Source organism: Terrapene carolina, unplaced genomic scaffold, assembly GCF_002925995.2.
Source record: "Terrapene carolina triunguis isolate 2854851 unplaced genomic scaffold, T_m_triunguis-2.0 Scaffold32255, whole genome shotgun sequence".
NCBI classification, from domain to species: Eukaryota; Metazoa; Chordata; order Testudines; family Emydidae; genus Terrapene; species Terrapene triunguis.
The window spans coordinates 854-12,707 of NW_020696606.1; the positions used below are offsets into that span (position 1 = coordinate 854).

Consider the following 11,854-nt stretch of genomic DNA (forward strand, 5'->3'; position numbering starts at 1 on the left):
GAGCCCCATCTGCCTCCCAGCCAGCTCCTGAAAAACCCTGCCTTCAGCGACCCCTCCCACAGCCTTTGTTCAGTTTCCCGGGCAAAGGTGTCACCTGGCCTATAACCCCTTCCTGGGTTCTCATGTTACATGCTCAGGTATTCTCTGTGGGTCAGTCTCCCCTCCCCCAATGCAGACTATCCTAGCCACACTCCCCTGTCAGCATTCACAGACCACAGTAAGAACAGTCCCAGTTCGTCACAATCTTCATTCCCAATTTACAGCTGGGGAAACGGAGTTGCAGAGAGGTGTCACCTGGGGTCGAACATCCCCATCAGAGCCGGGAACAGAACACACATCCGTCATTTCGAGCGCTACGCCCTGTCCACGGGTGAACACTCGGAGGCTGGAACCAGTGAATGAGATTCAGCTTTTGTCCTTGGCCTGTGTTGGTTTTCACTTAGCTGCCGGGGTGCCTCAGTAGGAACATGCGGCCAGGACCCGAACGCTCCTAGTAGGGATTGTCACCTGTCTTTTGTGCCAGTAATGTGCGGCTAGATTGTCCCTGCCGATTAGCCCAGCCGATACGGGCTACTATGGAAGAGCCCAGGGCAGCAGAGAACTTGGGAGAGGCTGGGGCTTCTTCAGAACCATCCGGCACAGGGCAGAATGCTTCCAAGAAGCAGAGCACCAAGGCAAGTGGGAGACCAGGGGATGCCAGCAAGGCCTCTAAAAAGAAGAAGGCTTTCAAGGCCCCCAGGAGAGTGGCCCCGGACTACTTTGTTCAAGAGACGGACAATGACATGCTGCTGATCATTTCCAACATAGGTGACAGGCAAGACCGCCCTCCCAGGAGAGTGGCAAAGAGAAAGCACCAAGCGCCAGCAAAGAAGCAGCGGCTGCAGCGCATCCAAAAGACGGGTGTGGCAGGAGAGAGAAAGAAAGAGAAAGGAGGGGCTCTGGCTGCAAAGGAGTCTGTGCTTGGGGGCCAGGCTGAGGAAAGCGGGGCAGCTGCTGGGGCCTCCTGGGGAGAGCGCCTCCCAGTAGAAATCCTGGTGCAGATCTTCCAGTCTTTGGTGGCATCTGAGGGGGCCGTGCCCTTGCTCTGCAGGTATGTGGAGGTACTGGGAAGTGGGTTAGCAGGGACCATGCGGTCAGCACGGCACAGTCACTCAATGCTTACGGGAGCACGCTCGCGGGCTTCCTTCTCTTTGGGCTAGTATTCCATCCTTGCTTCCTGCTTTGCTGGGGTCGGAGGAATGGGGGGCCGGGGTGATGAGAGGAGGGATGGTCTAGTGGTTAGGGCACTAGCTTGGGACTTTGGTTCCATTCAGATGATCACAACGGTCCCTTCCGGCCTTGGAATCTATGAATTCCTTGCTCTGTCACAGACTTTCTGGGTGGTCCGTGGGGGGTGCCCCTTTCAGTGAGACAGCCCTTCTCTAGGGTCCACTCTCTCTCAGGGTCAGGCCCCTCCACCTCCTGGAGCCGCACCTCTCTGAGCCTTAGCACGTCTTTCTCTCGCCATGGGCCCCCTCAGGGAGTCCACGCGCTCTGGACCCCCAGGACCTCCACCCCCGAAGGGGTTGATGCAACCCTGTTCTCTAGACCGGAGTGACTCTAAGCCAGCATAAAACAGGAGGGTTTATTGAGAGTTGAACACAGCCCAGGAAACTCTCAGGGCCTCAGGCCTGGCCTCCCTCAGCCCAGCACATCCCAGTCTCTCTGCATCCAGGTGGGCTCTGCCTGCTCCCCCTCTCCAGCCCAGAGCATCTGATATCACTGGCCCCAAGCCCTGCCTCTGTCCATTGTCTTCTATCCAGGTAAACAGGGTTGCCTGGGCTTCCTCTCCCCTCTTCCGTCCTCTGGCCCCCTCTGGCTGGAACCGCTGGTTAGGTCACCGGGGTCCTCTCTTCACAGCCCACTGTCCTCCCACTGGCCAGAACCGGCTGTGACTCCTGATCTGGGCCTCCGGGTCGCCAGGTCACTAGTCGCTGAGGTATCCATTCTCCAGGCCATTCCCTCGCTGGTCCTCTGTAACAACAAACTTCCTCTCCCCTCACCTCGTTAAACCAGTAACACCCAGGGAAACTGAGTCCCACCCCCTCCACATGCAAACCATTGGAAAAACACGGAAAAACCAAGAAAATCCCCCACTTTGTCACACCTCGGGCAAGTCACTTAGGACCAGCTTTGTAAAGATCTTGAAATCAATGGGAGTCAGGTACTAGACGCCTTTGAAAATCCCACTAGGCACCTAAATACCTTTAAAAATCTGGCCCTTTGTCCCTCTGCCTAAGTTCCCTTTCTCTCCAGAGGGGACAATAGCTGTGCCCTGCCCCCAGGGCCGTTTGTGAGGATAAATTGCTAAATCCATTGAAGAGTGTGCAGTGCTCAGATCCTCTGGTGATGGGGCCCGTACAGTGTATTCATTTAGATGGAATAAAGGGGCCCAAAGACTCAAAGGTGTTAACAAGACACTGTACCAGTCCAACATTAAATCGTGTTGAACAAGGTTGAGGGTTTGGTACGCAGAGACCTCAGCCTGCATAGTCCCATGGCAAACACCCCATTAAACGTCCTTTTCACCCTTATTAAAGACACAGAAAAGAAGGGAGGGGGATAAAATGTGAAAGCATTTGAAATGTCAGATCTCCCTTGTTCCCTTTCCCTTTAGCTGGAGCGAGTTTTTAGAACCAACCCCCCGTTAGACACTCGTCTGGTGTTAAAGGGGCAATAACTGTCCGGGGAGGAAGAGCGAAGACGTTAGTAGAGATGGGCTGGAGCTGGCATTGTGGCTGATGTTCAAGTCCAATCCCGTTCCCTAAAAGACAAAACAAGACAAATACACTCACGAGGGAAGGAAAAAAGAGCAGCAAAGATGCAGCTCCTGTCTCTGGTGCCGACTCTCACTTGCAGGCTCCCTGCTGGAGAAACACAGACCCAGCCCACAGTCTGATCCGCCACTCTGAGACCTGGCAAACTCGGACCAGCCTCAGGCTGTTCAGGACGTTGCTTAGCTGCGTCTCGTCACAGGCTCACAGCAGTGGTGGGGAATGAGCAGTCTTGTCCAGCTAAGCCAGCCTGTTGTGAGACAGAAGGGAAAAGGAGAGGGCTAGGAAAGAAAAGAAATAAGATGGGGAAGGAAAAGGACAGGTTAGGTTTGGGGGAGGGGAGTGTCTCACATCCCAGGTGGCATTCAGGATTCAGCCAGCGTTGGTAGAGGTGATGGTGCCATCTGGGTCCCTCTCTCTGGCCCACTCCGGTCAGGATACCTGTCAGGATTAGGATGGAGAAGACACAGGGTTCAGAGTAGCAGCCATGTTAGTCTGTATCCGCAAAAAGAACAGGAGTACTTGTGGCACCTTAGGCCTGGTCTACACTACGACTTTAATTCGGATTTAGCTGCCTTAATCCGAATTAATCCTTAACCCGTCCACACAACGGAGCCAGTTACTTCGAATTAAAGGGCACTTAAAATCGATTTCTGTACTCCACCCCGACGAGCGGAGTAGCACCAAAATCGATTTTGTTAATTCGAATTAGGGGTAGTGTGGCCGCACACCACCGAATTAATGTGGTTAAAATTAATGGGGTAGTGTGGCCGCACACCACCGAATTAATGTGGTTAAAAACCGAATTAATGTGCTTAGTGTGGCCGCGCACAATCGAATTTATACAATCTGTTTCCCAAATTCGAATTATCTAAATTCGAATTAATCTCGTAGTGTAGACGTACCCTTAGAGACTAACAAATTTATTAGAGCATAAGCTTTCATGGGCTACAACCCACTTATATGCATCTGAAGAAGTGGGTTGTAGCCCACGAAAGCTTATGCTCTAATAAATTTGTTAGTCTCTAAGGTGCCACAAGTACTCCTGTTCTTTTTAAGGCACAGGGTGTCATGCTGGGTCCCAGGAGATGGTGCGGGTGGCAGCCGTGATGATGAAGGTTGCTCCTTCCCCAAAACTCAGTCAGACGGTGGTCCCGTCCCGTCCTTTCAGGCAGCCACTGCTGTGATCGCTGCCTTTTCACACCCTTTCACATCTACGCGTGTTGTGAGACGTTAGTGTGAGACAATCGTTCACTCACTTTTCACAGTTGAGCTCACAACGAGGGTAACTTTCTAGGCTCGGTTATCACAACACATGTTAGTACCTAAGACAGAGGGTAACGAGGGACGTGACGTGGTGGGATCGCAGGGTTAGCCTCTCTGATTCCAGATCCAAGCCGGTCCCTTCACTCATTGCAAGCTGGCTGTAATGGCTGGCACTGCAAACTGACCCTCCTGGCTCTGCAGGCTGAGCTAGACGCTCTCTGCCACTGACAGCGTCGCCACCGATGCAGGTTCTGCAGCAGGGAGCCAGCTGCCAATTCTGCTGGTTTGGGGGAGGCAGAATCAAATGCCTCTCAGGATCATTGGCCCTGCATGCTGCCCTGGCCCATTGTAATGAATGCTCAGTAGAACATCTTCGAGACCTACCAGGAGCTGGGCAGTTGAGTACAAAGGGGACACTTTGCTGACCCACAGCCTGATGCCTAGAGCGATGGGATTCACTTACCAGAATAGTCCAGGCACCCTGGCATCGTGTGTCTATCACTAGCGTGGCTTTGAACTCGTTTTGTAAAGCAGTAGTCCAGGAAGAGAAGACAGGCGGCCATGAGGGCTCTTCTTCCAGAGCTTAGAAACCCCTCACTTGACAACGTCTCTAAGGTATTTCCGAGGCTCCTTTCACCATGTCGTGCTCTCTCGTCGTGTCTCTCCACCTTCCCCGGTCCCACCTGATGGGCTAACCAGAGCAGTGGTGAGGTAGCCCAATGCCTCGGGGGGTTGGCCTGCAGTCCCTGTGTTATGGGTCTCCAGTACCCCCAGGGGAATCTTACATTGACATTCTGCACAGGTGCCCTGTGCCCCCAGCCTCTGGGCACTTGAAGCAATCTAAATGGGCTTGGAAGGATTAGATTTGTACTGGTAAATAGCGGTAAACGTTGATTTCAGCGTGCACACCCACAAACCGAGGAAAAGGTATTCCCAGCGCTAATAATCAACATGTACAGATGGGCAAAGTAAGAGAAGTGCTGCTTGTATGTAAAGCGTGTTGTAATGCTGGTGCTAAGGGAGCTGAAGCAGAGGTGCCATTTAGGTAGCTTTAACTTTTGAATCTCAACTGCTACTTTCGTTAAATAATTATTGTCTGTGCTCAACCCCCACCCCTAATAATTTCACACAACCGTGAAAACGTAAATTGGTAAAAGTCTAAACAAAGCCGGCTTACAAATAAACAGAATCTGAGACTGGCAGGGACCTCGAGAGGTCAGATAGTCCTGCCCCCTGCACTCCTGGCAGGACTAGGTATTAGCTAGACCATTGATATTATGTGTAAGAATTATAAAGAATAAAAAGTGAATTCTGCCAAGCCAAAATATAAACCTCCCAGAGCAGGGCCTGGCTGATAAGTTCAGGGCGTCACAGGGGGGCTGGGGGCAAACCAACCCCCAACCCTGTCATCTCAGTCCCCAGAACCCCGCTGTAAACCAACAGACTGAGAAGGACCTGGGACCAAAGTCAGTCCTGGGGCAAGCACTTGCAGCTCCCTGCTGAAGTCACCAGGTGTTGCTGCCACCTACTCCATGGCTGAATTTGGCGCAGTAGCTTGATCCTGGCCTTGAGGGACATCACCAGTGTGCGCTGGCACTCAACAAGGAGGAGGAGTGGCCAGAGTTGTGCTCCTCAGTGGAGATGGCCGGTGGTACCTATTGGTCAGCCTCGGGCACCTCAGTGCCATGGACAGCTGGCCCTATAATGTGCAAGGTTTGAAAGCCCAAGAGCAAGGCCTTGAGACGGGCCTGGTGGATAATGGGTGGCCAGTGACATTCACAGAGTGTGTGCATCACCGACTCTCCATGGGCAGAGGCCCCGGAGCTCACATCAGGGCTGGCTCCAGGCACCAGCTTGTCAAGCAGGTGCTTGGGGCAGCCACTCCGGAGAGGGGCGGCACGTCCAGCTATTCGGCGGCAATTCGGCGGACGGTCCCTCACTCCGGCTCGGAGCGAAGGACCTTCCGCCGCAGATCGCGATCGCGGCTTTTTTTTTTTTGGCTGCTTGGGGCGGCCAAACCCCTGGAGCCGGCCCTGGCCCACATGCGGCCTGTTCTGCCACCACTCCAGCCTGAGGGGCATTTCCAGGGGGCTCCCAGCGACGCTCATTGCTGTATTGGGTCACAGACTCGGGCGGAAGGGCTGGGGGAAGGGGTCTGACCCACCTGAAAAGCTCTGCCTGACCATTAGCCGGGCTCTCACCTGCTGGCGGTGGGCCCCTGGAGGCCCGCTGTGCTGAGATGGCTCCGCTCCGTGTCTAAGCGGGCGGGTGCCATTGCAGTGACGGCTGTCTCCATCCCCAGGGTGGCCCGTGTGTGCCGGCTGTGGTACGGGGCAGCCTCCAATCCCGTGCTGTGGCAGAAGGTGTCAATCGGCTTCTGCTGGGTGGAGCCTGGCGAGAAGCAGCCTCCCCAGACCGAGAAGAGAATCCTCAGCACGATGGAGTGGCTGGTCCTGAACAGGTGGGTGCTGCGTTCTAGAGGGGGGTGTCCTATCCCCTGGGCATGACACATGCCTTGGCCCTCTCCTGCTGTGTCACCCCCACATTCCTTCCCACTCCAGCTCCCCTGCCCCTCCCCCTCCTCCCTTTATACTGTCCTCTCCCAGGACGGCTGGATGCAGGCTGGCTCGGCAGCCAGATTAACTCTCTCTTTCCTCCATGCAGGTTTTCACTTCTCCGGGACTTTGCTCTTTGTCACTGGAAGAGCCACGTGCCCGTTGTCCTGCAGGTGAGACGGCAGGGGTCAGTTTGGCGTGATATTCTGCCATCCTTGGTGGCTGCTCCCCACGGGCAATGCCCTTCTGCCCTGGGACGCCGGCCAGCCCGCACCGATCCCTGGTTTTGGATGGATGTAGCCATAGCTCTGTGAACAGGTGGCCTTCTGCGACTAAGAGCCAGTGGCACAAAGTGCAAAGGATATCCAGCCCTCAGGCTCCGAGTTTCGGGCCCTCTCTGCTGTCAGTCACGCAGCCTCTGTCAGCACTGAGAGCAGAATCGTCTTCCTCACAGGGAATTTAATTGGAGCGAGGTGGCGAACGTGAATCCCCCAGCCTGCGTGTAGCCCGCCTTTTACAGGGTCTGCTCGTGGGCTGGCAGGGCCGGCTGGCTCACTGCCCTCTCTCGTTACAGGCCCTTGCGGAGTCCTGCCCCCTTCTCCTATCCCTCAAGCTGACCTACTGCAATGGAGTGACCACCAAGTCCCTGAGCACACTGGCCGAACGCTGCCCCCGGCTGGAAAGCTTAAACCTGCAGAATTCCCAGGTAGGCGCGTGCGGGGCTCTGCTGAGCTGAGGGGAGACGGGGTCAGTTTAGGCCAGGGAGCCCCTGAGGCCCTCCCAGAAATACAAGGGGGCCGTCCTGTGGGGCGATGCTGCAGCCACATCACTATTGCTACCTGCTGGGGGGGGCGAGGCTAGGAAATGTGTCGTAAGGCCCATTCTGCCCAGCCCCCCAGGGGAGCACTGTGTGCCCTGCCAGAGAGGAGCCATCTGCCAGCCCTCTGGTCCCCTAGGAACGTGAGAACACTGAGCTACAGCCAGTCAAACCCACCTGGCCTGCGCTGAGACTGTCAACTCCATTGCCTGGGACAGCGCCCAGCCCCCTCCCAGACATGCCTGATGAGCCCCTTATCCCGTCCCAGTATTGCTCGCCCAGACAGGGGCTTCCTAATCTGCTGTAGCCAACAGCTGTGTACAGCCATGGAGTTTTTTCTGTGGCTAATTAGCCAGCCCCTGCTCAGACAGCTTTGAGGGCGGTGCATGGCGTCTGGCTGCCTCGTGCTGGGTGGTAACCCCTCACTGGGTGGCCTCCTCTGGTTTGTTCCCAGGTTGACTCCTCAGCTGTGGTGAGCTTTCTGGAGGCCGCTGGCTCTCGGATCCGGCAGCTCTGGCTGACGTACAGCAGCCAAACGAATGCCATCATCGCCACGCTCTCGGTAAGCCGGGCAAAGGCCGCCGGGGGAGGGGGAGTTGTAGAGGGGCTGGCCTTGCCCGAGTGTTCCCTGTCAGAGCTGGACTGCACCATACGTACGTGGGATGGGACAGTTTCTCAGCCTGCTTCGACAGAGGCTTATGAGACCCAGGAAGCTGCTTCTGCTGAGACTGGAACAACAAGAGGCAGGGGTTGAATTGGAAGTGGTGCTTCCCCAGGCTCCGCCCGCAAGCCGGGCGCTCCCCATTCCCGACTCTGAAATGAGATGCCATTGAGTCAGTGTCAGATTTCCATTGTAACCATTCCTCTTTCTGGCAGCCCTGCTCAGCTGTGAAATGGTCAGCAGCTCACAGTGCATCGTTAGGTTTCAGAGTTAACACTCCATTGCGATGAACAGGGCAGATCGTACCTCTCAGGGCTGCTGTTCCAGGCTGTCTGCGGGGGTCACTGCATCCGTTACACTTGGGTCACGGCGGGTGGGCGTGGGGCCTGACCGATCAGCCGGGAGTGCCTCATTCTCTGAACCTGTCGCCCCTCTGCAGAGCGGTTGCTGCCTTGGGCTGCAGCTCCTGGAGGTGAACACGGAGATCAGGCAGAGCAGCCAGCACCTCCAGCTCTCGGTAGAGCACCTGCAGGCAGCCTGCCAGCAGCTACAGGTACCCGTGAACTCTGCTTCCTTCCTCTCTCCGCGTCCCCTACCCCGGGAACCCTTTGCCGCCCTGCAGCGCCAATGCTAGCTTATTCCTTCCCCCGCTGGGTGGGTCCTTGGACACATGGCAATTCTGGGTTCACAGGCTTCCCGGAAGCTCAGGTCGGTTCATTCTCCTGCCCCTTCCCTGTTCGGTCTGCGTCCCCCCCGCATTGGCAGCTTGCGTGGCCACCCATGGCTGCAAATGGTGCTCGGTTCAATGCAGTGCGCTCGCCCAGTGTGCCCCTGCAGCCAGGAGAGGTCTCCTGACACCTGAGGGCGTCCCCTGCCGCTGGGTGCTTTCTCTCTCTGGAGAGGCTGGGCAGTCCCTGGACGAGGGGCTCGCAGGCATTCACAGCGGGGCAGCTGCTTTTCAGCAGGTGATGCCTGCATGTCCTGGCATTGCTTTATGGCCGTGCATTGCCTTGCCCTCTCCCACGCTGCCCCCTGCTGGTGGGAGACCTCCCAAACCCTAGGTACCAGGCACCCCTTCAGATCCCTCCTAGAGACTTGCTTCTTCCCTAGACCCTCGCCCGTGTCCGGAGCTCTGCCCACCCCAGCAGTGTGTGCCAGTGACGTCATGTCTGGAGCTCACCCCTCCTCCAGTTTCCCTGGGCATCTCGGCAGACGCAGCTCAGACGATTGTGGTGCACGCTGCCCAGGGCAGGGCCGGTTTTATGTGCAGGATCTGTTTGTTCCCTCTGTCTTCTGATTTGTGCCTGGAGCAGGGTGTCTGTCACCCCATGGGAGGCAAGCAGGGAGGGGAGGAGGTAGGGTTGATCCGCACTGGCTGTTTTAATCCTCCTGTGCCCTCCTGTCCCCATGATGGGCACGGTGTACATGCATGGAATAGAGACAGCTATAGTCCAAGGGTACTGCTGTTCCCAGCATGCAGTGCGTTTGGCTGCATTGCATGCTGGGATTTGTAGTTTCCCCGGGGTGCACTGTAGAGCATCAGGAGCTGCACCTGGTCAATGTTTGCTGCCTACTCTTTAAAGCAGCCCTGAGTGGAGCAAGCCAGGGGTTGCTCCTGCCCATAGGCACGAACTTTCCCTGGCGCCTGTGAGTGCTTGCGCCCCCTTGGCCCCGCCCCGACTCCACCCTTTCCCTGCCCCATTCTAACCCCTTCCCCAAAGTCCCCGCCCCCTCCCTGCCCCTATTGGACCCCTTCCCCAAATCCCGGCCCCGGCCCAGCCCCGCCTCTTCCCCGAGTGCGCCGCGTTCCTCCCCCTCCCTCTCAGCCACGCAAAAGAGCTGTTTCGCAGCGCAAGCGCTGGGAGCTAGGGGGAAAAAGCGGGCACGCGGCGCGCTCAGGGGAGGAGGCGGAGCGGAGGCGGAGGTGAGCTGGGCGGGGAGCTGCCGGTGGGTGCTGAGCACCCCCCAATTTTTCCCCGTGGGTGCTCCAGCCCCAGAGCACCCACGGAGTCTGCTCCTATGCTCCTAGTAGTAGCCATCGTTGTCAGCCGATTGGGAGGTTGTTGTCTGGGGTTGGTGGGTCATTCCTGCCCCCATCTGTTTCCCTTCCAGGTGCTGCGTCTGCTCAATATGGTCTGGTCCCCGAAGCCAAGCCCTCGGTTCGTCCCCACCTCCTTGGGCTTCCCTCAGCTAGAGGAGCTGTGCCTGGCGTCCACCTCTTACTCCTTTATCAGTGATGGCGTCCTGCAGAAGATCCTACAGGCCTCCACCAGGCTGCGGGTACTGGATCTGCGTGGCTGCTTCCGCGTGACCCCCAAGGGGCTGCAGGAGCTGCCGTGCCCTGGTGAGCCTTGGAGGCCCCTCTCTGGGGAGGAGGAGGGGGGTGTCTCGTGTGGAGGACAGGTGCATCTGGTGCAGCTAGGGACAGTCTTTCTGCCTCCTGGTGAGGCCCTGAGCCTAATGTGTAGCACATGCGGCTCGTGGGACCCTCCTGCCCGGCCCCTGAGCTCCTGGCCCGGGAAGCTAGTCCCCCGCCCCCCCTGCAGCCTCAGCTCACTGCGCCGCTGGTGCAATGCTCTGGGCGGCGGGGCTGCGAGTTCTTGCCGGGCAGCTGACCCGGTGCTCTGTGCTGCACGGTGGCGTGGCTGGCTGTAGCCGGGCGACGCAGCTCTCTGTCCTGGTGCTCTGGGCGGCGTGGCTGTAGCGCCGCCAGCCACCGGTGCTCCAGGCAGCGTGGTAAGGGGGCAGGGAGCGGGGGGGGTTGGATAGAGGGCAGGGGAGTTCAGGGTGGTGGGAGGGGGTGTGGATAAAGGTCGGGGCGGTCAGAGGGCGGGGAACAGGGGGGTTGAATGGGGGCAGGGGTCCCCGGGAGGCAGTCAGGAAGGAGGGGGGGTTGGATGGGGTGGCAGGGGGCAGTCAGGGTCAGGGAGAAGAGGTGGTTGGATGGGGAAGTCAGGAAGGAGAGGAGGGGTTGGAAGGGACAGGATGTCCAGGGGCAGTTATTGTCCCACAAACTTATACAGGATCGTTTTAGGGGTCAAGACAAAGATGCCACATTTATTATGATAACAATTTGATTTCTGACCAATAACTAATATCTTAATCCTAATACACACACATTATACCTAATACCTATAAACACACTGTGACGAACTGGGTCTGTTCTTACTGTGGTCTGTGAATGCTGACAGGGGAGTGTGGCTGGGACAGCCGGCATTGGGGGATGGGAGACTGACTGGAAATACCTGAGCCTGTAACATGAGAACCCAGGAGGGGGCTGGGACCAGGTGACACCTTTGCCCAGAGACTGAACAAAGGCTGTGGGTGGGGTCGCTGAAGGCAGAGTTGGAGAAGCTGGCTAGTGACTAGGGCTTGGGGCAGACAGGGCTCTGATCCCCTAAGGGGGCTAGGGTGCCTGGGGACCCCAAGATGGACCTAACTGAGGGGGTCCTGTTGTCTGTGCCTGCAAGACCTGTCTTGGACTGTATTCCTGTCGTCTAAATAAACCTTCTGCTTTACTGGCTGGCTGAGAGTCATGGTGAATCGCAGGACGCCGGGGGTGCAGGGCCCTGAGTCCCCCCATACTCCGTGACACACACCCACCCACCCACCAGATGTTCTGCAGCTGCTGCATAGTTACCAGTCCTGCTTGAGTCTGTGGCTTGAGTTTGCAGCTTGGGTTCGTAGCTTGTGGCGGTAACTGGCCAGGAAAGCCGGGCACAAGGACGAGCTGGGTCTCTGT

General features: G+C 57.2%; 1 protein-coding gene across 1 annotated transcript; it reads left to right on the forward strand.

The window, feature by feature from the left end:
* Positions 1–268: 268 nt before the first annotated feature.
* Positions 269–10,456, forward strand: LOC112112656 (F-box/LRR-repeat protein 6; the record flags this gene model as incomplete). Its single annotated transcript, XM_026663072.1, has 7 exons — positions 269–1,090; positions 6,382–6,540; positions 6,744–6,807; positions 7,209–7,340; positions 7,906–8,013; positions 8,552–8,665; positions 10,225–10,456. Coding segments are annotated over exons 1-7 (1,324 nt in total), but the record flags the coding sequence as incomplete, so codon positions are not given.
* Positions 10,457–11,854: the final 1,398 nt, after the last annotated feature.